The sequence below is a fragment of the Bubalus bubalis genome, chromosome 13 (assembly GCF_019923935.1).
Source record: "Bubalus bubalis isolate 160015118507 breed Murrah chromosome 13, NDDB_SH_1, whole genome shotgun sequence".
Classification (NCBI taxonomy): domain Eukaryota; kingdom Metazoa; phylum Chordata; class Mammalia; order Artiodactyla; family Bovidae; genus Bubalus; species Bubalus bubalis.
In genome coordinates this window covers 39,160,249-39,186,922 of record NC_059169.1, presented here as the reverse complement: position 1 = coordinate 39,186,922, position 26,674 = coordinate 39,160,249, and the positions used below count along the sequence as shown (strand labels likewise).

The following is a 26,674-nucleotide window of genomic DNA, read 5'->3' as shown; positions in this document are numbered from 1 at the left end:
AAGAGATCCAACCAGTCCTTTCTAAAGGAGATAAGTCCTGGGTGTTCTTTGGAAAGAATGATGCTAAAGCTGAAACTCCAGTACTTTGGCCACCTCATGCGAAGAGTTGACTCATTGGAAAAGACTCTGATGCTGGGAGGGATTGAGGGCAGGAGGAGAAGGGGATGACAGAGGATGAGATGGCTGGATGGCATCACCAACTCGATGGACATGAGTTTGAGTGAACTCCGGGAATTGGTGATGGACAGGGAGGCCTGGTGTGCTGCGATTCATGGGGTTGCAAAGAGTCGGACACAACTGATCAAGTAAACTGAACTGAACTGAACTGAAATTTCCCACATTACTGAAAATAGTGTTTCTGCATATCTGATTATTCCATTCATTCCTCAAATATTTATTCGGCATCTACTGTGTATCAGGCATTGGGTTAGGCTTTGGGGAAAACAATGTGAAGAATTAAAAAAAAAAAAAAAAAAAGACAGTACTTCAGGCCTTAGGGAACTAACAGCCTGAAAAGAGAGATGAAAATCCTTCTTAAAATCCTTCAGAGGTTCCCCCTTGTTTTCAGGATGAAGCCCTAATGTTTGGACCAGCTGAAAGTGAACGTGTTAGTCACTCAGCCCTGTCCCACTCTTTTGTGACCCCATGGACTGTAGCCCGCCAAACTCCTCTGTCCATGGAATTCTCCAGGCAATACTGGAGTGGGTTGCCATTTCCTTCCCCAGGGATCTTCTAGACCTAGGGATCCAACCCTGGTCTTCTGCATTGCAGGTGGATTCTTTACCATCTAAGCCATCAGGGAAGTCCCTGCCTATCTCTCCAGCATCACTTCTAACCACTGCCCTTCAGTCTTGCAGGCTCTGTAGTCACCGTGCACACTCTCCCTTCTTCAGAGCACCCTCCTTTCTGAATGGCTAACATCTACTTTTTTAAGGGCTCACTCTAGCTGTCCACTTCCTCCAGGAAGCCTTCTGGACAATCCCTTCCCCCTTTAGCTGTCTTTTTCTGTAGTTTCACCCACCTCATGCTAACATTATCACACACGTATCACATGTACTGTGATTCTTCGTTCTTTTGCCCACTTCTTTCACACTATGGTAATCTCAGCTTATTGTATCCAACACTTAGTTACAGCGTCTGATTCATAATAGGTACTTGACATTTTTTGTCAAAAGGAACTGTATAGGTACATACAAATATCCCCCACTCTGTAACAGCAGGCAAGGCCAAGACATCAATTCTGTATCGTGGTAATGGAGCTTCTTGGCATGACTCCTTCACTCTCTGGCTGTGGGGCCTCCTGGTGGGCAGTGCCCGGTTCCTTCCTCGATGAATAAGACTCATCGGCACGCCCCCTAGCGCCTCGGGCTGACTCTGCAGGAATGGGAGGGCGCCCGCAAGCACGCGGTCCTAGACTCGCGCTTCGCGCATGCGTGGCACGCGAGCGGACCCTTGGGCTCGGAAGAGTCCAAGCGTGAGGGGAGCGAGCTGTGGAGCGAGCTAAGATTCTTTTCCCTTCTGCAATAGGAAGCTGGCTCATGTTTTTTAATCTCTCATCGTTTCTTAACTTAAAGTTTAAGCCTTGAATTATGGTCCTATGTGGAGCGAGAGAACCTAGAGTGTCATTAAACTTTTCTTCGTCTTCGGACACCCCTCCCGGAGGGCGCAGGTTGGACAGTGCCAGGTCAGGGCCGCGGGGGCGGAAGCGGCGGCGGCGACGGCGGCGGCTGTCAGAGCTGGAGAGGGGCCGGGCGGAGCGGCCATGGAGGGTCAACGCTGGCTGCCGCTGGAGGCCAATCCCGAGGTGAGCGCGCCTCCAGTGTCGGCCTAAGGCTGCGGGCAGGGGCGGAGGGGACCGGGCTGTTGTAGCTCGTCCCGGGCAGTTTGTCGCTAAATCGTGTTCTCTGTTTCGTTTTCAGGTCACCAACCAGGTGAGTGAGGTGTCTTGACGCTTGGGACCTGGGAGCCCCCACTGGCTGCCTACAGCCCGGCACTCCCTTGGAGTCTAGGATTTAACTTCGTGCGGGTCCCTCTTGCTCAGCTTTAGGCGTGCTTTTTTTTTTTTTTTATGGCCGCCTCCATCCCACCTGGTTCCTGGAAAGATGCTCCCAGCTGTCTCTCTGGTCCTATTCCCCGTCATCACGTTTCCTGGGATTTCGGGGTCAGAGGTTTGAGGGACATTCGCCGTATATTCCTATTTCTCTTCCCTCCTGCTAGTGCCGAATCCATAATTGTCCCACCCCTATACCTTCCAGGTGACTAATTTCCCTACAGTACCTGGCTCTAAGCTTTGTAAACTCGCCCACCCAGTCCTTGTAATTTCCTGTGCCACCTGCGCCGCGAAACCATCTTCCAGTCATCTCCTGCCCCATCAAGTCAACTTCTCTTTCCTACCACACCCCCTTTCTCTTCCAGTTCCTTAAAAGTGGAATTCAATATTTTATGCCATAGGAAAGCTCAGTTCCCACGTCATCCTTTGCCACCTTCAACTCTTTAAATTCGTTTGGGTGTTGGATGGGGAGGGAAGAGTGAACCTCTCCCAGGCACTCGATTAAAAGGACAATAAGTACTACCATGTATAAACTTTTTATTTGCTTAGGTGTATTTTGTCTTATCCTCTTTTTCATTCTCAACAGCAGGTTTACTTTTAACTGCTCTCTTATTTTATCATATGGTACAGTTTTCCACCTCCTTAAGTTTCCTATTCATCACCAAGGAATAATGATTCATTATTTTTGGTACTTTGTTAGTTTTTGGTTTTGAAAGGTTGCAGAAAATTCCTTATATAAAGAAAGCAGATAGAATGCGTTATCTCAGGGTGGTCAACAAACCCTTTATTTTTTAATTCATTTTGCATTTTTTTTATTTTGCATTTTTGAAATGATCATTCGTCCCTCAACTTTTGTTTATTTACTAATCTAGAAATGTACAAAGCTTGGAACACAGCATATATCTTTTGTTATTATTATTAAGGTGGCGTTTCCAATCAGTGTTAATTTTCTTTTGTTTTACCACCTTTGGTGTTTGTTGTTCATCTCCCCCCTACAACATTTTGATGCTTTTGTTAAGAAAATCTTGAGGCCAAAGAAGTTAGTATTTCCAACTTCTGATTTAGTACCATAGGAAAGAAGCATATTTCTTTCAGACCTAATCTCTCCATTTTTCTATAGGTTTAGTGAAAAATCAATTTGCCATGTATCTGGACCCTGTTCTGTTCAATTGATCTATGTGTCTGTTTGCATTATTGTAGTTTTATAGTAAGTCTTGAAAATACATAGTATGAATTCTCAAACTTCACTCCTTTTCAAAATTGTTTAGGCTGTTTTAGCTTCTTTGTCTTTCAATATAAATTTTAGAATCAGCTGAAAAGCTGATGGAAAGATTTGTGTAAATTAAGAAATTTATACAAAAAATTCTGCTGTGATTTTGATGGTGAATGTGTAACTAAATCTGCAGGTACATTTTGGAGAAAATTAACATCTTAACAGTATCGAGTCTTGCATTTCATGAAGATAGTGCATCGCATCATTTGTTTGGGATGCGATCAAAGAAATCTTTGATTTCTTTCAAAAGTAGTCTGTTGTTTTAGCATGTTGATCTTGCACTTTTTGTTTGTTTATACCTAAGTATTTAATGACTTTTTGACACTACTGTAAATGAAACTTTTAAAATTTTATTTTCTGGTTGTCTGTTGCTGTATAGAGAAATAGAATTTATTTTTGCATATTCACTTTGTAGCCTACTGCTGTGCTAAATTCACTTACTTTAGTGGCTGTTTTTGGTAGATGCTTTGGGATTTTCTAAATAGACAGTCATATTCTCTGTGATTAGACTGTTTTATTTTTCCCTTTTCAGTCTGAATGCCTTTTATTCATTCTTCTTGTTGCACTGTTTAGGACCTTCAGTACAAAATTGAGTAGAATGGAGAGAGAGAGGACACCCTTGTCTTGTTCAGGATCTTAGAGCAAAAGCATTTGATCTTTTGTCTTTAGGTATGTTAGTTGTAGGGGTTTGGTAGATATTTTTTTTATCATGTTAAGGAATTTCCCTTCTGTTCTGAGTTTGCTGAGATTTTTTATCATGGATCAATTTGAATTTTCTCAAATGGCTTTCCTGTGTCTTTTGAGATTGTCGTTTAAGGAAGAAATAATACCAGTCCTACAAAAACATAGAAGCGGGGGGGCCACTTCCCAACTCATTTTGTGGCCAGCATTCCCAGGCAAGCTATAATAAGAAAAACTGCAGACTAATATCCCTCATGAACATGGATGTAGAAATCCTCTACCAAATATTTGCAGAGAGAATGCAGCAATATATAAAAAGGATAGTATATCCTAAGAACTGTTTATTCTGGTATTGTAAAGCTGGCTCACTATTAACTATCAACAGACTTAAAAACAATCATTTTTAGACAATATTGTTACCTTAATAGGATGGAAGCTTTTATAATTGGAAACTTAGATCTTGGTAGACTATGAAACCCATTCACTTATTCACATCAATTAAATAATATTTGGAGGACACCTTTTGGAATACCAGGTATCTGAGCAGGAGCTGGTTATATTTGGTGATGAAAACATTTATGGTTTTCTGCTTTTCCATCCTTTGGGAAGACAGACAATAAACAAGTAATTAAAAAGAAGAAAGAAAACAGCGATTGTTATAGTGCAGTGGAGAAAATTAATGGTACAGTGATGAAGACCATCAGGGAAAACATTTTCCCTGAATGGTGACAGGAGGCCATTCTGAGTGACATAAACAGAGAAGGATATTATTAGTATATGATAGTACAATTTCTGGCATGCTTTGGTGTGATTACGTTTGTTTTAAATTTATTATTTAAAGAAGTAATGCACATTTAGTGGGAGAATGGATAAGTATCTAAAAAGTGATTCGTTTTAACCAAAATTTTTGTAGTTGTTTCTTTATTCTCTTTGTGTTAGTGGCAGAACTGAGAATCTAAAAATGAATAGAAATTGAATTAACTCACAGCCACAGATTAATCCCAACAACCATATCCATCCCCACCTTTTCTTATTTCCTCAGTTTAATGGAACCCTAGCCTTTTACTTACCTTGGTTTCACTCTGTTACCATTTGGTGGTTGCATTGTACTCAGTGTCAGCAAATACTGTTTAATGTTGACTAGTTTGTATAAGAATGATTAACACATGTCAACTATATGAAGATCATTATTAACTGTTGCACATTAATTGGTAACCACATGTCTTGGTAGGTGTGGTAAGTAGTAATTTCTTTTATTGCTTACTGTGCTGTCAATCTCTTCTCAGCATATTTTGTCTTACTCTAGGTAGAACTTACCTAGAATAAAATCAGTTCGATGACAGAAAGAAAATCATTTAAAAAACTTAAGCTCTATTCTGTTTATATATGCATTTACAGAACTGATAGCTTGAGGCCAGTGTAAAGTTACAAGTAATTAAACATCAGGAATTATAACATTTTTTACAAAGACAATTCTGTGCTATGGGCAATCATAGCATTTATTTTTATGATCACACTAGATTTTTATCTTGATTATGTTTTGTGATTTGAGTATTACATGGCCACAGTTTATAATTTTGAATATTGTTGTGTTTTAGACCCATTGATTTCTGATAGGACAATTTCCTAGAAATATTCCTAATTGTGGATTTTATTGAAGAGGCCAAAAGTGAAAGAAAGTGAAAGTCATTCAGTTGTGTCTGACTCTTCGCAACCCCCTGGATTATACAGTCCATGGAATTCTCCAGGCCAGAATACTGGAGTGAGTAGCCTTCCCCTTCTCCAGGGGATCTTCCAAACCCAGGGATCGAACCCAGGTTTCCTGCATTGCAGGCAGATTGTTTACCAGCTGAACCCCCAGGGAAGCCCAAGAAGAGGCTGAAGGAAAAGAAATTTACTTTACGATTGTATTTAGTTGAGTTGCTTAGTGTTGGAAAGAGAATTACAAGTCATGTGCTGGATAGTTGCTGTGAACGTGCAAACATTTGTTAGTTGGGGTTTCCCTTCTTGGGAAAAACATACTTGTTACCCTGTCCTCCTCTAGCTACTGTCTCCTTTCTGTTTCCCTTCTTTGTAAAATTTCCACAAAAAAATTGTCCACAGATGCTCTTGCTGCTTTTATCTGCATATTTTTCCTGTATTCACTCCTATCCTCACCATTTCACAATAACTACTTTTCTCAAGTTTACTAATCACCACTTTGTCAGATCCAGCATTCACTTTTCTCTCACCACTTTCTCGATCTCTCAGCAACACTTGGTAGAGTACCCACTCCATTGGCTTCTGTGATAATTCTGCTTGCCTCCTATTTCTCTGACTGCTTCCTAGATTTGCCATTGCTGGATCATCTCCCTTCCAATTCCTCAGAGCCTTGTCTAGATTGCTAATCTTTTCTGTTGTAGAGCATTAATATCATCAGCTGTCACATGTTTGATCCCGTGTTCCTCCAAGTCCTGACTTCTGTACAGAATTGGAAACTAATATATTCAGCCACCACTTTGATATCTCCATTTAGATATAGGTATCGGAAGGAATGATGCTAAAGCTGAAACTCCAGTACTTTGGCCACCTCATGCAAAGAGTTGACTCATTGGAAAAGACTCTGATGCTGGGAGGGATTGGGGGCAGGAGGAAAAGGGGACGACAGAGAATGAGATGGCTGGATGTCATCACTGACTTGATGGACGTGAGTTTGAGTGAACTCCGAGAGATGGTGATGGACAGGGAGGCCTAGCGTGCTGCGATTTATGGGGTCGCAAAGAGTCGGACATGACTGAGCAACTGAACTGAACTGAACTGATCTCAAACTTAACATGGCTAAAAAAGAAATCTGGATTTACATCCTCTCATCTCTCCTCCAAATCTGCTTCCCCAGTCTTTTCAGGGTAGTGCCATTTATCCAATGCTCAAGTCAATGTCATCAATTGTTCTTCACCGCTATACTAATTTAGAGAGGCCATTCATGTATTGATTTTAATTTCTTTGGTTTGAATCTCTGCTCTGAGATCATGGGGAGTTATCTAACCTCTTTGTACCTCAGTTTCTTAGATTCTCATGGGTGCTAAATTGCTTCAGTCATGTCCAGTTCTTTGTAACCCTATGGACTATAGCCTGCCAGGCTCCTCTGTGCATGGAGTTCTCCAGGCAAGAATACTGGAGTGGGTTGCCATGCCCTCCTCCAGGGGATCTTCCCAAACCAGAGATCGAACCCAGGTCTCCAGCATTGCAGGTGGATTCTTTACAATCTGAGCCACCAGGGAAGCCCAAGAATACTGGGTTGGGTAGTCTATCTCTTCTCCAGGGGAACTTCCTGACCTGGGGATGGAACCTGGGTCTCTCCTGCACTGGCAGGTAGATGTTTCACCACTGGCGCCACCTGGGAAGCCCTAGTTTCTCAGCACCTCTCCCAATCTTGCAAAATTGTGAGGATTAAATGAATTTTTCTTTTTTCCTAATCTTTCAGATCCAATGATCTGCAATTCTGGTAGACTTTTTTCAGAATCTATCCCAAATCTGCCTATTCTGTTCATTTCTGCTGCTGCATCCCAAGCTACTGTGAACCTTAGTCTGAACAATGCAATATCTTACTAACTAGTTTCTCTGCTTCTCCATATGCCACCCTAAAATCTGTTCCCAGTGTTTACCCAAGGAGATTTTATAAAAATGCAAGTCACAACTTCTGTTTCCCTACCTAAAACACTCAAAACACAAAACAGCCTTCCACTGCTTGTCCTTAGAATACATTCAGGCTGCTTTCTCTGACTTGAGGGGGAGGTATTATCTGCCTGTCTCCCACTTTTGCTGGGCTGCAGCCTTTGAGTGCTGAGCCTGTTACTGCTTCAGTCTTTGTATAGCTCATCCTTTGCTTGAATCATTACGATCTTAGTTATTTCATGGCTGATTCTTTCTTGTTGTTTGTATATTAAAGTTACCTCCTCAATAAGTCTTTCCTGATTATTCAGGTTATGTCCCTTCCTCCTCCCACCATCCACCCTGAGTCTCCACTGATGTCATCTCTTGTTTTATTTTCTTCATAATACTTAATCACTTTGTGAAATTATCTTGTTTTTGTGTCTGCTTGTTTATTGTATGTATGTTTATATGTATGTATGTATGTATGTATGTTTATAGCATGTAAGTTCTGTGAGAGAACGGACATGTCTGAAGAACTGAGAGTGGTGTGTGGCCCATAGAGGGCTCTCAACAAATAGTTATTGGGTGCAAGAATGACTAAATCTTATATAGCTGCTTTTGTGCTCCAGAAAATCCTTCTTAAGATTACCTTTAATGTGGTCATGAATCTTTTGCTTGAATATTTCAGTGACAGTATTCTATCTCTTAAAGTGGTTTAGTCTTTTTTTATTATAATGAGAATAATGTATAATACATAATTAGAATAATTATATTTATATTTCTTTATATTGAAACAAAATCTGCTCTTCTGTAACTTCCTCCAGTTGTCTGTCATCCTCCCATTGAAATCATGCAGAGTAAATCTAATTGCTCCTTTGTGATATTACTGAAAACGTTTGGGGAAAAGGATTATAATAATTTAAGTCTTCTCAGAACATGCCCAGATTCTCCAGCGGTGATGTCTTCCAAAAACTTATTTTTCCTGGTCACCTTTCCTTGAGCCTGCTTCTGTTAGTCGTCATCCTTCATAAAATAGGCTTCTCAGAGCTGATTCATATTTCACTCGGCATAGTCTGTGTTGAAATAGTGGATTACTGCATTATCCTGAGTAATCCCGCTTTTAAAGCAGATCAGCATTGCATCATTATTTTGACAGTTGTGTAGTCACTCCATATTGAGCCTGCAGTGACGTAAACTTAAACTCCTCTTTTTTCAAGTCTCTACATAAAATGTTTTTACTATTTCCCCATTCTGTACTTAAATAATTTTGTTATTCTTTGTTTATTGAATACCTATTAAAATTCATTTTACTCATTTCCAGACTTTAGGAACCATTGTTTTCTCATTTAACTCTTGGTTATTTTCCTAGTCCTAGTAACATCCAGTAGTTACTACTAGTATGTTTTTACTAGTGGTGATATCACACAATTACTGGATAAGTATAATTTCTGTCATAACCCAAAGGATTAGTAAATTAGTAATGAGGCAGAATATATTGCTGTCCTGAACTGCCCATTAGAGATCAGAGCAAGTGGCTTTAGAACAGATTTTAAAAGAAGGTAGATTTCATTTTTCTCTCTTTTTTACATATATGTAATCAGAGTTTTTGCTAACCCGACTGTCACCTAAAGAATAAGGAGGAATTCATTAAAAATGACAAGGAGAGGCTAACAGTTTTTCCGATATAGAGAAGTCCAGTTCATGTGCAAAAACAAGGTAAGCGCGATGGTTGTCAACCCTTCGAGAACTGGAGGAGAGTTCATTGTGGCTGTGGTTAGAGAACCAAGTACAAAAAGATACTTCAAGGCGTGAGAGACAGGTAAATAAGTACCAGAGCGTCCAGAGCTGTGTGTGGCAGTCCTGGCAACATGACCTTGCAAAGGCACAGAATCTCCCAGGCTCAGTTTTCTTGTTGGTGAAAGGATGTAATAAAACCTCTTTTGCCAGTTGTGGTAAAAGTGAAGTGTACTAAAGCTCCTAGCATAGTTTCTGTTACAGGATACTCTCTAAAAATGTTGACACATAATTTAAAGAACTCTGCATCTAGTGGAAATACTCTCTTTGGCCCAAAGACTAAAAAGAATGAGTTAACTAAGATCTTTTGGGGGCACATAATCTATTTTATTAATAATTTTTCTTGATAAGCCAAACATTAGTGGCATTATGAAGATTTAGTGAGCTAGTCAGTCAGAATTTTTAGTTATTTTATTATCCAGTGTTTAAACAAGCAGAAGACTAATGTTAGCAGTTATAAATCCCTTTATTATACTCGATACAAACAGGATTTTTTCTATTAATAATTGTGTACAGAGGTCTGTGCAAGTGCCTGTAGCTCGTGGAATACTTTGTGAGTAGTCTGAAGAGAGTTTTTTGGAGTAGTTTTACTACTGGTATTTTGTTTTCTCTCAGTTTTGTAAATTTAAAGAAGATACATGTGTATCAGTTCTGTAGATTTTATCTTAGAAACTATATCCAACTATTAGAAAAATGACATTTTTTGAAAATACTGGAAAATAAAAAGTTGCGTTCATCTTATTCATCTTTTTAATCTCATACCACAGACACTCAAGTTATATTTATGGAACCAGCAACAAATTTGTTGAATGTGTCCACACTAGTTGCTGTTAATATTTACTAATTTAGAGAATTTCTTTTTAATCTTTCTCTGTTTTTGATTATCACACTGCAGGTAGGTTTTTTTTTTCTTTCTTTTGATAATAAAAGTAGAATACCTCTGTTATTTAAAAAGTGAGAGGTTAAAGTTGAAAGCCTTTTTCCTCACTTTTTTTCCACTGCCCAGAGGTAGTTACTGTAAACAGCTGCTTTTATTCTTTTCGTTGGGCTTCCCTGGTGGCTCAGACGTTAAAGAATCTGCCTGCAATGCGGGAGACCTGGGTTCCATCCCTGGGTTGGGACGATCCCCTGGAGGAGGGCATGGCAACCCACTCCAGTATTCTTGGGTTGGCTACAGCCCATGGGGTTGCAAAGAGTCGGACACAACTGAGCGACTAAGGACAGCACAGCATTCTTTCTGTGCTTGTGATGACTTCCTGGGCGAGTCTGACTCATAACAATATCTGCAACAAAGGTTGCATTGATGTACTTCATGTATATTAATTAAATTGAACTTCTTTTTATCAATCTTATTTGATTAACTATGAGTAAAAAGTTAAGGAGAAGTATGATTCCAGTTAAATTTTAATCATTTTAATATATTTAATTTAATCATTAATGTGTCCTCAGTCTAGTACTTAGCATTCTCACTACAACCTGCCGCCTTTGGAGCTTGGTAATATTTATACTGTTTAGCTTTGGCTGGCATGGAGTAAGTTTACAACTTCAAGGTAATTTGCCAGTTTTGTCCAGGTTTTTTTTCCACTAAAATATGTTTAACTGTTACTTTCTGTTTACAGCACAGATGTGAAAATTTACTGTCTTACATGTACATTTTGTTTTATAACTTTATAGCAATATGACTTGGGGTTACATAAAATTAACCAATAAATTTAAATTATCTTATGAGGGTTTATGATACTTTTCCTTGACAGTGTGCCTTTTAGAGCTGTCAGTTCTGTGCAGGCAGTATTTGGTATCTGGAGTGTGTGGCGCTGATAAAATAAATGCCTGGTTTCAGATTAGAAGCCAAATGTATCTTTCCTACCTCTTTAACTTGGCACAAATGAAACCAAATATATATTAAATATTCATTATTAACACAGCTTAACAGACATATGCAGACATACAAATGACTAGATTAAAATAGAGATACAGTTTTCAACAAATTCAACAAATTTGTTGCTGGTTCCATAAATATAACTTGAGTGTCTGTGGTATGAATTAAAAGATGAATTAGACATAGTTCCTTCTCTGGGCTCTGCAGTCAATTTTAGTCCTTTTTTGGTTTCTAGATAGAATGGAATATTGAGGAGAGCAAAGACTAAGAATTTCAGAGACAGTGGAGAAGGGAGAGGAAGTAGTTTGAAATACTTTGTTTAAAGTCTGGAATCATGAATAAGAATTAGATGAAGAATTGGTATTAGCTAGAGGAGTCTGTTGATTTCTCTGGCCCCAGACTGTTGCAGAGCATGTTAATGAATCCATGGATGTTTGAGCACATTCTGCCAAGAGAAGTTTTTAAATTCAGTATGTTTCTTATTAAACATATCAAGGGCATTATTTTTGACCAACCATATTATCATTAATGTGGCTAGTGTTTCTAATTAGTGTTTCTTCTACAAGCCAAGAGATGGAGGGATGTGGACAGTGGTCATCCTTTCATCAGGAAAGTCATTTCTTGGAGAACCTAACTGTGAGATGACTAACACTGTTCATGTAATAGGGTATGGCTTCCATTGGTTTTGCACAGTCTCATTATCATCTCAGTACCTGTGATTGTTCTTCAAGGAGAAATACCCAAGGCACTTTTTTATTTTTAAATCTCACATAATATTAAACCAGTAGATACTATAATGTATTCTTGAGGTAAGGTATAATGATGCATTTTTAATACATTTCTTGTTTCCTCTGCTCCTTTATTTCTGTCATGTAAAATTTATTTTGTGATGGTGCACTTTTTAAAATCACCAATTTCATTCCATACAGACATGAGTTTATTGTGAAATTGACATCGTTCTCATTATTATGTTCTTTTTCTTCTCTCTGCAGTAGATTAGGGTCTGATATTTTATTTCCCTGTGAATTCTCCAAGAGTCGAGAAACCACTCCTCTTTTGTTACAGTTGTTTTATCAAATGTAAGCGAGACAGTGAAGTTGAGTAGGTGTCATTGTGTACTGGGAGTCAGAGAGCCAGTAGGTGACTTTAAATCAAGCACTTTCTGGTATTCACACAATTCACTTGGACTTTTTTGGCTTTATATACTCTTTTGCTCATTGATAAAACTTATGATATCAATCTAACATTTGTCTTTAAACTTCAGGCATCATTTTTTATAATTAGGATAAACTATGCTGATTTACTACTAAAATAAGTCTTTATATACTAGAACTTAGATGCATTTCCTTAAAAATCAAATGTTGAGAATGAGTTTTAAGATATCAGCCAAGCCACCTTGTATATGTTTGGTGAAGTCCTGGCTGTTCAATCCCAAAGTAATGGATTTTGGGGGTGGGGGCAAGGAGTTTTGCTTAATATGTTATAAATTTTAAATGTTTGTTAAGTGAATGAATAAATTGCTCTCTTCTCACATAATTCATGAAGAACCTGCTTTACTTTATTCTAATTGAACATCAGTAATATTTGTACCTTCCATTCCCTTTTGTGTATCAGATACATAGTATATACACATTGGTTATTTCCCTGTTTTTAAAATAACTTTCCCTATTTTTTTCCTCTTTTCCCAGTTTCTCAAACAATTAGGTCTGCATCCTAACTGGCAGTTTGTTGATGTATATGGAATGGATCCTGAACTCCTTAGCATGGTACCAAGACCAGTGTGCGCAGTGTTACTTCTCTTCCCTATTACAGAAAAGGTAATTGTTAAGTAAGAGAGTTTGTGGGAAATGCAGAGTTCTTTTTCAGTGTTGAGTTAAACCTGTGCTCTTCTTTAAGAACAAATAACTCTATTCTTGCATAAAATGAGGAAATCTAGGAGTGGGAACATCTTAAAAATCTAATTTTATTAAAGAGATGTATTTAGATTTTGATTTGCAGATTGACAGAGAAGCCCTGGGTTAGTCTTTTAAACTTGGATAGTTTTCTTTTTTTTTTTAAATATGGTTAATATGCCTCACCTGTTTTGATGTGACATTTAATCACATTTTGATGTATATACTTTAGAAATGGATAATCTTAAATCTGTCATAGAAAATATATGAATACAGAATATCTATTCAAATTAGTGAAAATTTGTATATAAAATATGTAGATTTTTTAAACACACACACATATATAAACAAATCTTTGTTTTAAGGAAGTAAGTATAACTAATGACATGGGTTACATTATTTTCAGAAAAAAACTTGATTTGGGTGGAAATCTTTAAGCTTAAAATACAGTTTAATCGGCAGATTTAGAATGTGTTGGGGATTCTAAATAGCTATTCTTAGATCTCTGTATCCAAATTCAGATCTCTCTATTTCAGCCTTTCTTCTAGAATGATGATCATGTAGATGTTGGTATTATGGAGCCAGAAATTTTAAGCTCATTTTAAAATGACTTTGAGACTATAGCCGTCTGATTTTTCTTTTTAAACTTCGAGATAATAGGATGAGCTCAGCATTGTAAAAAATGAAGTAAATGCTTGGGAAGATGTGAGAGAAATGAGTAAGTATTTATACTTACTTATATAAGTAGAGAATATAGTGGCATCTGCCACTTTTTGGTCTCTCTTACAATTTGGTAGATCCCTCTTTCAGCTCATAATAAATGACATAATAAAGTCACAGAGGATATCTATGGATATTTTAGGAGCTATAAAGTGTTTTAATTTAGAAACTGATTATGTAGTTGTGAATGGCTTCAGCATACTAATAGAAAAGGAACTGTCATGGATACCTCATTATGCTTTAAATAAAGTCAGTTACAGTGTTTTAAATATGCTTCGTTGTAGTGCTTACCAGCCAATGAATCACAGGTGAAAAAGCTATAAATTCATTTCTCTCTCATATTAATATTTTTGTTGTCTCTCGACTCTGTGTTTTCACTGTAGTCTGCCATAATTGCTTTTCCTTTTCTCCTATACCTGCTCTGTGTCATTTGAGGATTTTTTTCTAAACATTAAATATTAAGAAGTTATCAGATCTCATTTTGCTTTGTCACCAAGGAGAATTGATATTAGACAACAACAATAACAGACTAAACTGAAGGAATGTATAAACATTTCAGCACAAGACCTTACTATATTGAACCTTTCAGATTTTATCAGTTGGGCTATATGCCTCAATGGTTCAGAATTTATTCGGAAAATATTATTTTAAAATTTGATTTAGAAGCACATTCACAGAAATTATTTTTTAAGGCATAGGTGCATTTGTTGTTAAGAGCAGTTCCTTAATTATGGTTTTTTTTTTTTTTAATTATGGGTTTTTAATAGACATCATTTATTTCTGTTATTGTAGGGGTCAGCAGACTTTTTCTGGGAAGGGTCAGCTAGTAAATATTTTTAACTTTGCAGGCCTAATAATCTCTGCTATAACTATTTAACTTTGCCTTTTAGTATAAAGACAGCCATAGACAATACAAAGCTAAAACTTCATCTGTGAAACCAGGCAGTGGGCCAGATGTGGCCTGTTGCTGGTGGGCTATAGTAAGACTCCCTATGCTATTGGAATCTGAAAATGACAGGAAAACATCAAAACAATAAATTATCTTTCTTCTCTCTTCCTTCTCTTCACTCAGTTTTTAAAAATTCATTTTCTTCAGGTATAATTGATTTACAACGTTTTATTCTGTCCCCACTCATTTTTTAACCTCATTATTTTTAATGCTTTTTACAATTGAAAAAATAACTTGCTGGAGTTGCACAGCTTACAATGGTGGTAGGTTCAGGCGTCAGATGTAGAGCACACACTTTGGACCTAATTGTACCGTATTGTTTTTACTGTCAGTTATCGATAATGGTTAATGTTATGAATATCATATGCTCATAAATGTAGTATGAATTTTGTTAATATGATGTAACAATACAGAAATGTGAAAAATAGAAAATAAAAATTCTCCAGTAATATCTTAGCCCAGAGATAACCTCTGTTACATTTTTTATATCCTTTATCACTTTTCAATGCATATATAAATATTTTAAAAACATAATTGAGAATCATATTAATATATACTGACCTAAAACCACTCCAATAATGGGCAGATTTCTGAGTCAGAATATGTAAATCCATTGTATTCTTTTTAAAATGCTTTATAGTGTTGCATTAAGATATGCCATGTTAACTGTATCTCCACTGATGTCTAGAGTTTTTCCAAATTTACATTTGAGTCCTTTTTAATGTATTATTTTTCACATGTAGACCTTTTTTTTTTTTTTTTTTTTCTAATAGTATGAAGTATTCAGAACAGAAGAAGAGGAAAAAATAAAATCTCAGGGACAAGATGTTACGTCGTCAGTATATTTCATGAAGCAAACAATCAGCAATGCCTGTGGGACAATTGGACTAATCCATGCTATTGCCAACAATAAAGACAAGATGCACTTTGGTAAGCAGATTTTCATTACTGCTCTCTTCCTGCTCCGTAAGTTGTAAGTTAACTTACTGAGCAGTAGGTGGTGCTCTAGTTCTTTCTTCGAAGTAGTAAATAAAGCTTTTCCTCCTTTCTTTTATAATGGGAGTGTACATATTTCCTATTAGGGAAAATATTAATCCTTCTGATTCTGCTGTATTGTTGATAAACAGAGGTGTAAGCCCTGTCATTTACCTTACATTCCTTACTTACCAATGAAAGGGTTTTAACCTGAAAAATAGTTAGCTTGCTTCTAGTATTTTCATGTCTCAGTCTCTTTGAGATACCTGGCCTTTTCAATTTTATCATCTTTAATGTTCCCAGAATCTGGATCAACCTTGAAAAAATTCCTGGAGGAGTCTGCATCAATGAGCCCTGAAGAACGAGCCAGATACCTGGAGAACTATGACGTCGGTACCTTTTTCTGCCTTGCTCTCATTTGTGGGCAAAGTTCTCTGGAATTATAGATTCTGTTTGGGAGTTTGTCTTGAAACTACAGTTTTGAGCAATTAAGGATTTGGTCGTATCCATTAAAAAAGGCCTTTTGTACTTTTCAGGTAACATTATCTGAAATAACCATAAATGTTGATAAATTGTCACTTCTTTTCTATATGCAGAGCTGAATGAGAGAAAAAAGCAGTTTGATTTACAAATTTATAAAATATCTTATAGTTGACCATTCCTTACCATTCCCTTCCTGTGGTAAATATGTGTTTGGCAATACCCTGTGTGTCTTTCACTGGGAATTTGGAACAAGGCTGAAGACCAATGAATGGAAAAAACAAAGGTTTAGTGGCAGATGTCAGAACATTCTCTAGCTATTTTATCAGTATAGTAATATTTTTTCATGTGTGAGGACACAGGCCACATAGTCTAGTTTACAATGATTATACCATATCATAGAATTATTTTAGAGTGGTATTTACATTTATTATATTTGAAATCTACTTTGCTTTTGAAGGCTTTTTACTTTTTACTGACATTATTCAGTGGATTGTACATTCTTTGAAACTGTAAACAGCATTGTGTACAAATTACTTGACTAAAACAATCTGTTATGCAGAGTTTGAGCCCAGTAAATCCATTGATTTGATTATGTTGTTTTAGCATTCTCATATACATTGATTAAGTTACTTTTCTTTAAAAAACCTGCAGATCTCGTGAAACATCTTTATTTTACATAAAAATAAACAACATAAAAGTCACTAGTAATCCCACCAGTGAGAGGTAGCCACCATTAATACTTTTTATAGGGAATATATAAGTATATACACAAAGTTTGATCACACTGTAATACTGTTTTATAACTTGCTTTTTTCACTTATCACAAACGTATTACATACCAGTAAGTATATATTTGACATCATCATTTAATGGCTGCCTAGCTTTCCATTGTGTAGTATTTTATTTAACTAATAAATTATTGTCAGAAGTTTAATATTTTTCCCTCTTTTTTCACCATTTAAAAAATACTGCAAGGTATATCATTGTAGCTAAATCTTTGCAAATATTTGTTATATATGATTATGTAGAGTTATAATTAAATATATAAACTAAAGAAGAAATTGATAAATCAAACAGATTGCATGTTTTTTTAAAGCTTTGATATTATTGCCAAATTGCCATTCATGAAGGTTGTACTTTCACCTGTAATTTACTTCTTTGTCCATTTCTCTTCATCTTTGCTAATAGTGGATATTATAAGAGCATTTTTTTTTCAAGTTCAGGAACCTGAAATCTCTAGCTTCTGATAAATGCATGCTTTTTGCTCCACATTTCTAAAGTGCTGACTGAAGCTGCATGATTAAGCGTAAATAGAGCTAGAGCTGCAGAATAGCATGTAACCTGGAGAAACAGATGAGCTAAGCTTTTTCAGTCTCTATCTGTGAGATGCTTACTTTATTCTAGTCTCAGTTGAATAAAGTGTTAAATGTTAGTTCTAACAGTTAAACAATGTAAATAACCCCCACTTACCACTGGCAATTGCAAATAAGCAGATATTCAGTTTCCTGAGGCTTTGGAGATTTGTGGGTTGGAAAGCAAAGCAATTCATTTGGTTACTCAGAAGTCATTCTTAAATATTTAGTGTTAAACTGTTCCAGAAATCTCCTCCAGTCTGTTTCTTAACAAGACTTTAGATGTTAAAATTTAGCATTGTTGTTTTCATCCAAAAAGTATAATCAAAATATAATCATTTTTTCCTATTAATACTTTATATTCTTATTACAGGCCATTCGAGTTACTCATGAAACCAGTGCCCATGAAGGTCAGACTGAGGTATTTCACATTTTTCAAAACTTTTCTTGCCACGTGTGAGTTTAATCACAGTATTGTTGTATGACACGTAGTTTTGGGAAATTGCTTGGACTTTTTTTTTCCTTTGAGGGCATTTGCTTATGTAAAAGTAGTCACGAAGTAGCCCAAGAATATGTGTTGACCAACCATGAAAATGAACTTCAGTTCAGTTGCTCAGTCGTGTCCGACTCTTTGCGACCCCATGAACTGTAGCATGCCAGGCCTCCCTGTCCATCACCAACTCCCAGAATCCACCCAAACCCATGTCCATTGTGTTGGTGTTGCCATCCAACCATCTCATCCTCTGTTGTCCCCCTCTCCTCCTGCCCTCAATCTTTCCCAGCATCAGGGTCTTTTCAAATGAGTCAGCTCTCTGGATCAGGTGGCCAAAGTATTGGAGTTTCAGCTTCAGCATCAGTCCCTCCAATGAACACCCAGGACTGATCTCCTTTAGGATGGACAGGTTGGATCTCCTTGCAGTCCAAGGGACTCTCAAGAGTCTTCTCCAACACCACAGTTCAAAAGCATCAATTCTCTGGCACTCAGCCATCTTTATAGTCCAACTCTCACATCCATACATGAGTACTGAAAAAACCATAGCTTTGATAAGATGGACCTTTGTCAGCAAAGTAATGTCTCTGCTTTTTAATGTGCTGTCTAGGTTGGTCATAGCTTTTCTTCCAAGGAGCAAGCATCTTTTAATTTCATGGCTGCAGTCACCATCTGCAGTGATTTTGGAGCCCAAAGAAATAAAGTCTGTCACTGTTGCCATTGTTTCCCCATCTATTTGCCATGAAGTGATGGAACTAGATGTCATGATCTTAGGTTTCTGAATGTTGAGTTTTAAGCCAACTTTTTCACTCTTTTCTTTCACTTTCATCAAGAGGCTCTTTAGTTCTTCTTCACTTTCTGCCATAAGGATGGTGTCATCTGCATATCTGAGGTTATTGACATTTCTCTCAGCAATCTTGATTCCAGCTTGTGCGTCATCCAGCCTGGCATTTCTCTTGATGTACTCTGCATCATCATGGCTCAGTTTCTGGCATCAGGCTCAGTTTCTGGCAAAAAACTGCAATATTCTCTTTACTTGGGAAGTCTGTTCTGGGCAATGTAATGAACTTTACCATCTCTACTCTGTTAGCTAGTCATTTATTGAGCTAGGTCACCTTTCTGCTTCTTCTCTTGCCCCTTTTTTCACAAGGGTCTCTTTTTCCTGAGGGTTTCCCTCATTCTCTCCTTCCAAACCTCATTCTCCCACTCTTGGGGGAGGTTTATCCGAAGGTTTTTCAGTCAAAATGAATAAAATTTACTTAAAATCATGTAGTGTATTTATAAAACATTTAAGTGTTAACACCAGAGAAGTATAGACTTTCTTCTTTCTTACCCCATGTGTGACTTGGAACCATGCTTTTTCATTTACAAAGATAACATTGCCTCTATACTTTAAAAATACTTAAAAATTACTGATTTAAGAGTACTGAACATACATATTCCCACTATCTTCAAAAAAAATTTTTTTAAAGGAGAAAACAGTTTAATACTATGATATGACTTCAGTTTTTTATAGCTCTGTTAACTGTGAATGTTTATAATAACATAAATAAACATAAACCTAGGAATTTATGTCCCTATAATTATATAATACCTTCTTGGTTGCTCTCAGGTTCTGCTTTCAAAGGTGTGAACCGTTGCTTTTTATTTTTTATTTATTTTTGGCTGTGCCGGGTCTTCATGGCTGTGCGGGCTTTTCTCTAGTTGCAGCAAGTGGGGGAACTGAACCACCAGGAGGCCCCTGAACCATTGTCTTTTTGACTAAGTTTGTGCACACACCCAAAGGGCATGTCCAGGTGATTTTAGCACCAGGTTGGAAATGAATGGAACACTCTGCTTTTTGTATTGCTTTATATGATCTCGTGCTGCAGCCCATGGTGTCGCAAAGACTCAGACATGACTGGACGACTGGAGAACAACAACGATAGTATGTTGAGCATGTTCTTAATCTTCACTGTGCCTTGCCTTTTTGTTTGTAAATTTGTAGTGTTAAAATTAGCAATGTGATGAAGATCAGCATGAAATTATCATAAAATATGAAAACCATTATTTGTAATAAAGCAATTAAATACTTTAATACATGTTTACTTAAAAGTTGTCTTTACAGTACCCTTTCTTGCCTTCTTTTTGGCCTTTATCCAAATTACGACTTCTAACACCTCCTTTTAGATGATGTTCACATCTTTTTCTCCAGACTGAAACTTCTTGCCTTCTATGGGCTTTTTAATATGACTCTTACTATTTGCATTATAGCTATTTTCATATTCTTTTTCATTTATTTAAGATGTGTATTTTCTCATATTTCAGCGGCTCTAAAATTATGGCGTATCTTACCATTGATGTTATAATTTACTTGGTGATATTACCTTCTTTAGTGGTACATAAATTGATACATCTTCAAGCCAGTGGTGCCTTATATGCTCTGAAATGTGGTGTCATATCGCCTGACTCTGGCCCTTAGACCTAGAATTGTTGCTGGATTCCTTTGAGTATGCTCCAGAGTACCCAACACCATTCCTGGTGCATAGGCACAACACATATTTATTAATTCTCCAGAATTAACTCAAAACTATCCTTAGTGGTGTAAGAACTACCAAAAAAGGCTAAATCTTGGTCTTCTGTAGTCCCTAAGAAAACCGAACATACTGTTAGCCACTATTCCTCAACAGGGCACTGTTAACATTTTGTGAAGAGTTCAGTTCTTTATCATAGGGGTTCTTTTGTGCATCCCAAGGTAGAATATAGATTATTATATTCTAGTCATTTTATGTCAGTGATTCCCAGTCACTGAGAGAACAAAACTCCCCCCATACCATACATTTCTGAATTTTAGTATCAGCCAGCTTAAAACTCCTGCACCAGGGACAGTTTTTATGATCTTTTATTTCTGGTTCATCTACCATCTGTGGATGTAAGAGTCTTTGACATCTTATTATCTCCATTGCTCTCTATATTCCAGTACACTGTTTTTTTTTTTGTCAGTTCCTACACAGCACCTCTGTCTTTCCCATTTGTATTTGTTTGATTGGACTGCCATAACAAAATACCATAGACTTGGATGACTTAGCAGGCTTATTTTCTTTCTTTTTTTAAAATTAGTTAATTATTATTTTTTAAATTTTTGGTTGCACTGGATCTTCGTTGCTGCTAGTTGCAGCTAGCTGTGGCTTCGCTTGTTGTGAAGCACATGATCTAGGCGCACGGGCTTCAGTAGTTGCAGCTCTCAGGCTTAGTTGCTCTGCGGCTTAGTGGCTCTGTTATCTTGTCCCCTGCGTTGGCAGGTGTATTCTTATCCACTGTACCACCAGGGAAGTCCCGGAAATGTATTTGCTCACTGTTCCGTAGGCTGGAACTCGATGTCAGGGTGCCATCAAGGTTGGTTTCTGGTGGGGCCTCTCTTTCTGCCTTGCAGATGGTACTTTTTCACTGCGTCCTTAAGTGGCTTTTCTTTTTTGTGCACTTGGAGAGAGAAGTCTCTAATGTCTTTTCCTCTTTTCATAAGGATACCAGCTCTATAGGCTTAGGGTCTCATCCTTATGACCTCATTTAACCTTAATCACTCCTTTAGAAGCCCTGTCTCCAAGCAAAATCACGGGATTAGGGCTTCAGCATATGAATTTCGGGAGAATACCATTCAGTCCCTAACACTATTTTTGTGCTTTGTAAGGGCCCAGTCTTTGTCTGGATATACCTTCCTGTTTGCATAGTTGACACCCTCTCATCGTTTAGGTCTCACCTTAAAAGTCATTTTTCAGATAGGCTTTCTTTCATTACTGTTAAGTATAGGGCCATTTCAGTGAATTTCCTGTCATAAAATCCTTTTGATTTTCTTCTTGGGATTTTAAAGTCTACAATACTTTTTTGTTTGTTTGTTTATTCCATATATTTACTAGAATATGAGTCCCAGGAGAATATGGATCATCTTTGTCATATTTACCTTGAATCTCCAGGATAATGCTTGGCGTATAGAGGCATTTATGAAAAATTGCACAGTATTAAATAAGGAGCACAGGATGTAGATAACTTAGGCAAGATACTTTCCTCAACATAAAATGAAAATAATAGCATCTACCTTATGGAATTGCTGTGCAGATTCATAAACTAATCATATAAAGTACTTAGAATAGTATCTGGTATTTAATGGGCCTTCAATAAATACTGGGTAGTAATTTTATTTTACTAGGCTTTCAGAAAACAAATATGGATGGCAAAGGATGAAGCTGAACAGTAGAGTGAAGCCAGATCAAGGGGTGGCTTGAATTTTATAAACAACGGGGAGTCACCAAAAGTGGTGTGTTTCGTGTTCAGCATATTGAGTTTAAAGTGATTTAACAGGTCACCTATGTAGAAGTTGAATGTGGAATCTAAAGCTCCAGGGAGATACCTGGTGTCTTGTATTGGGTTGGCCAAAAAATTCATTCAGGTTTTTCTGTAACAGCTTATGGAAGAACCTGAACAAACTTTTTGACCAACCCAATATCTTGTCTGGAAGTGTTTAGAACCGTGAGAATTCTACCAAGGGAGAATAGTGTGAACCATAATAAACCCCTAGGGCACCTGAATGTTAAAGGAGTGGGTAGAAGAAGAGCTGGTAATAGCAATGTAATAACAATCGACGTCATTGATACTCTGTTTCAGAACATTTTCATGGGAATGGAGTAGGTAGGAACCTTATCGCTTGCAGAGATTTATAGACTAATCGAGACATCAGTAAAGATGAGCCACCTAAACACAGTGGTCCTTTGAGAAGATAGCCCATAGCATGCAGCCACAGAGTAGTTGTTTACGTGTGTGTTTTTCCCATCCCATCATGATTGTCCAGCAGACTTTGGCTAATCCAAAAATTTGGACAGTAGCCCCACATCATATATGCTTCATTAGCTTATACTGAAAGTTACTGCTTTCATGTTTCACTTGAGATTGGGAAAATAAAAGAACAACAGTGGGATATGAGGAGATTAAAGTGTTTTTTAAATTGTGAAGAAATATCAGCGGTGCTATAATGGAAACAACTTGCAAGTCAAATGTAAAGGAAAGAAAATAAAAATCCAAAAGAGTATTTTATTTGCCTTCAAACTCCAGTTTTATTTCATAGGTAAAGCAATTTCTAATGTTTGTGGTTTGTCCATATTAATTTAGAAGCCAGCCCAGGTATGAATAGACATCTCCTGATAATTTATTGTTTGTTTAACTTTTCACAAAACAAACAAACAAACAAACAAATTCATTGTGTTGCCCAGGAACCTCCATACAAATATATAGTAATATTGAAAAATAATAGAAACTGGCACAGTTGATTTATCTATGTATTTAAATAAACTGGCCAATACGGAAAATGTAGCAAAAATGCTTTTAATATTTGTGTTTATTTCCTTCACATCTTTTCTTAGGTATTTTTTTTTTTAAACTGTTGTGGTCAAACACTTCTGTGGAATTTTTTTCTTAATATTTTATCATGAGTATTTTCTTATTTCATCAAAACCCTCTTTATAAATAATTCCTCATGGCAGTGTACTCTCATGTGAATGAATCATAATTTACTTTCTAGTTTCCTTAACTTTTGACATTTAGATTATTTTCAATTTTTTAAGCTAAAAATATAACTTCACTGAATATCTTTGTTTGTTGTTGTATTCATTCTAGGTCCTCTGTTTAAGGTTATTTCTTGTAAGTAGAATTACCTTGAATCAAAGGGATGAATGTTTTTAAAGTTCTTGTTACATAATGTGAAATTACTGTCTTTCTTTCATTTGATTGACCAAGTGATTTGTTTGAGCACCTACTATGCCAAGTATGGTACTAGAAACTATATATACAGAGATAAGTAAGATGCAATCTGTGTCTTCAAGGATCTCTTATTTCAGTGGAGATAGTCTCAAAATTAGCTGTTGCCCATGTTGAATTCTGTTTTTAAGTTTTGGCTTGTTTAATAGAGGGAAATAATATGGTTGATTGCTAAGATCATTTGAAGATCAGTTGTTTTAAAAGTTTCTGAATTTCAACCATGAAATTAAATTGTAAATGTAATTTATTTTGGTTAGTGTTGTCTTAGAAGGTTATTTTCACTATTGGGTAAGCAGTGGGTAAATCCTGATTTTAGGTGTATGTATACACAATTTAGGATAAATTGTGTGCGTCTGTGTTTGTAGTTGGCTTTTTTGGCCCAGTCGGTGCAGACTGTCTGCAATGCAGGGAGAGACTGTGTCAAGTTTTATCTTCATTAGATGTTTAAGAATTATTTGCCTGACTTCATTTTACTCTAAAGTATAGTTTTTCATTATTTTGATTATGTTAGAGTTACAAAGAGTTCAAGATGTTTACATTTATTTTCCTTTTTTAGGGATTATTTTCTTTCCTTGACTTTGAAAAAAACTGAAAATATTAGGAAAAAATTGAGTTCTTATATAATGTACAATTTAAATACCTGTTTGTCTTGGGAGAATCAGAAAGGAACAGTAAATGAAATTCTGATGAAAAGTATCATGCATTTTAAGCTGGATAGTTTTGTCAAGAAATCTGAAATTGGATCTTTCTGATCTCTCTTTCCCCTATTTATTTCCCATATCCTATTTTCTTTATTCCATTCAAACATGAACAACTTTATGTCATTCTTAAAATTGAGAAATGCTCTGGAACTTGTAATTTCATACTCTTTTGCCTTTTTCTCTGTTTCTGTTATCATTTTTTCGGTACATCATTCCTAAATAGAAGCCAGTTTAGATTATGTATGGAGTTGAGTGGGAGAGCTAAATTTGAAGGTGGAAGTACAAATTAAAATTAGTCATAGTCGGGGGAAATATTGAAATGGTTCTTTTTTCTGGTCTTTTGTTTTCACGCAGTGGTATTGTGCCTCCATACATGTAATCAGTTCTTCTTTATCTAATATCACTTGAAAATAGACGATGGTTAAATAAATTTGTTATGAAAAGGGTTAGAATGTAGTTACTACTCTGTCCTGTTTACACTTTTTTCCCCTTTCTTTTAGGTTATCAAGTATTTTGTTCAAATGAGTTAAAGTAGTCTGTTTTTCTTTTTTATGCTTTCTGCATCATCATTTTTTCTCCAGTATCAAGGCTTTGGAAATGGAGATATATTACTATTATTACTTTAAGTTCTTAAATGGAGTAGGAAATGGCAAGCCACACCAGTATTCTTGCCTAGAAATTTCCATAGACAGAGGAGCTTGGTGAGCTACAGTCCATGGGGTTGCAAAGAATCGGACACGATTAATCGAGCACAAGTTCTTGTATTGAACTTATATTGAACTTGGTCACTTTATTCTTCCAGACCTGACTGGAAGTAACTCTTCTATTTAAAAACATCTTCAACAATAAAAATAGAGTTGAAGTTGTATTTGAGGATGGGTTTGTATTTCTGTTTGTTTGATTTTAAACCTCAGCTTTGCAAAACAAACGGTTATTTTGAGATTTATTTGTTTTTGTTTGTAGTCAGTGAGAGTCTTATTTGGAGCTACTCTCAAATTGTAAAAAAAAAAAAAAAAAGAATTTCTGGGACTTGTCTGGTCAGCTTAACTAAGCTTGAGTTTAATGTAATATATATAGGTCATTATATTGATAGGGATTTCTGACATGGAGAATTGTAAATGGAAGTGAGAAAATACAGTTGTTGAACCAGTAAGAGAAACAAATCTCTAAAGAATATCCAGAAATCTGTGGGTATTTTGATGTATTAGGTGAGCAAAATGAAGACATTTGCCCTTTTCCGTGGAACAAGTAGTCATATTTTGTGTATAGCCCATGTTTCACTTTGATTTCTTTGCCAACTGAACATGGATACTTTGTAGGAAATTTGCATTTTCTGCATGAATCTGGTTAATCCTATTTTAAATTTGTACCTCAAATTTAGTGTGATTCAATATATTACACTGAAATTTATTCAAGTCTACAGGAATCCCTTTGGAATTAATTTATAATTTTGATTCTAAACTTTTAAAGTTTTATATAAGTGTGTATACCCTTATACACATATGGCCACCTTTATAATTTTACTTATTTTCATGGCATTTGGCAGCCCTAGAGAAGTTCCTAATTTTTTTTCCTTTCCATGTGCCATTTTTTAGACTCAGTGGTGTCTTGAAAGTTTGAAAGGACATGTCCTATCCTGGAAATAACTTAAATTTAATTTCACGATTAAGTACATATTTTATCAACAAGTCAATTAAAAGAGTGATTTAGTAGGTAGGTATTCAGCCAAAAGATTTTCACCATGAGATACCAAGGGTTGCTGGAAACACTGGGAATCACTTTGGGATGTTACAGTATCAGTCATGACTATTCTTGTGTCATTTATGGGTGAATGCAATTAAAATTGCTGACATACATATAATTTTCCAAGTATTCGTCAATCTCATTGCTTTTAAAAGTATGTCTGTCTCCTTATAACCATGGTTGCCATTTATTAAATACATCTTAAGTGGTGGGCATTATACTCAGCACTGTGTGCATCCTGTTCTAATCTTCTCAGTTCTGAAAGTTAGATACTG

General features: G+C 36.4%; 1 protein-coding gene across 2 annotated transcripts in view; it reads left to right on the top strand.

Annotated features, from left to right (window-relative positions):
• The first annotated feature begins 1,492 nt into the window (after positions 1-1,492).
• UCHL3 (ubiquitin C-terminal hydrolase L3) overlaps positions 1,493-26,674 on the top strand; it is a 48,602-nt gene continuing 23,420 nt past the window's right edge. Inside the window, exons 1-6 of one of the 2 annotated variants that reach the window (XM_006054118.3) lie at positions 1,493-1,804; positions 1,920-1,931; positions 12,999-13,127; positions 15,645-15,801; positions 16,150-16,235; positions 18,055-18,102. In XM_006054118.3, the coding sequence (XP_006054180.1) occupies positions 1,763-1,804; positions 1,920-1,931; positions 12,999-13,127; positions 15,645-15,801; positions 16,150-16,235; positions 18,055-18,102 (474 nt within the window). In that variant the 5' untranslated portion in view covers positions 1,493-1,762. The remainder of the gene's footprint in view (positions 1,805-1,919; positions 1,932-12,998; positions 13,128-15,644; positions 15,802-16,149; positions 16,236-18,054; positions 18,103-26,674) is intronic. The other variant, XM_006054119.3, reaches the window with a different exon arrangement.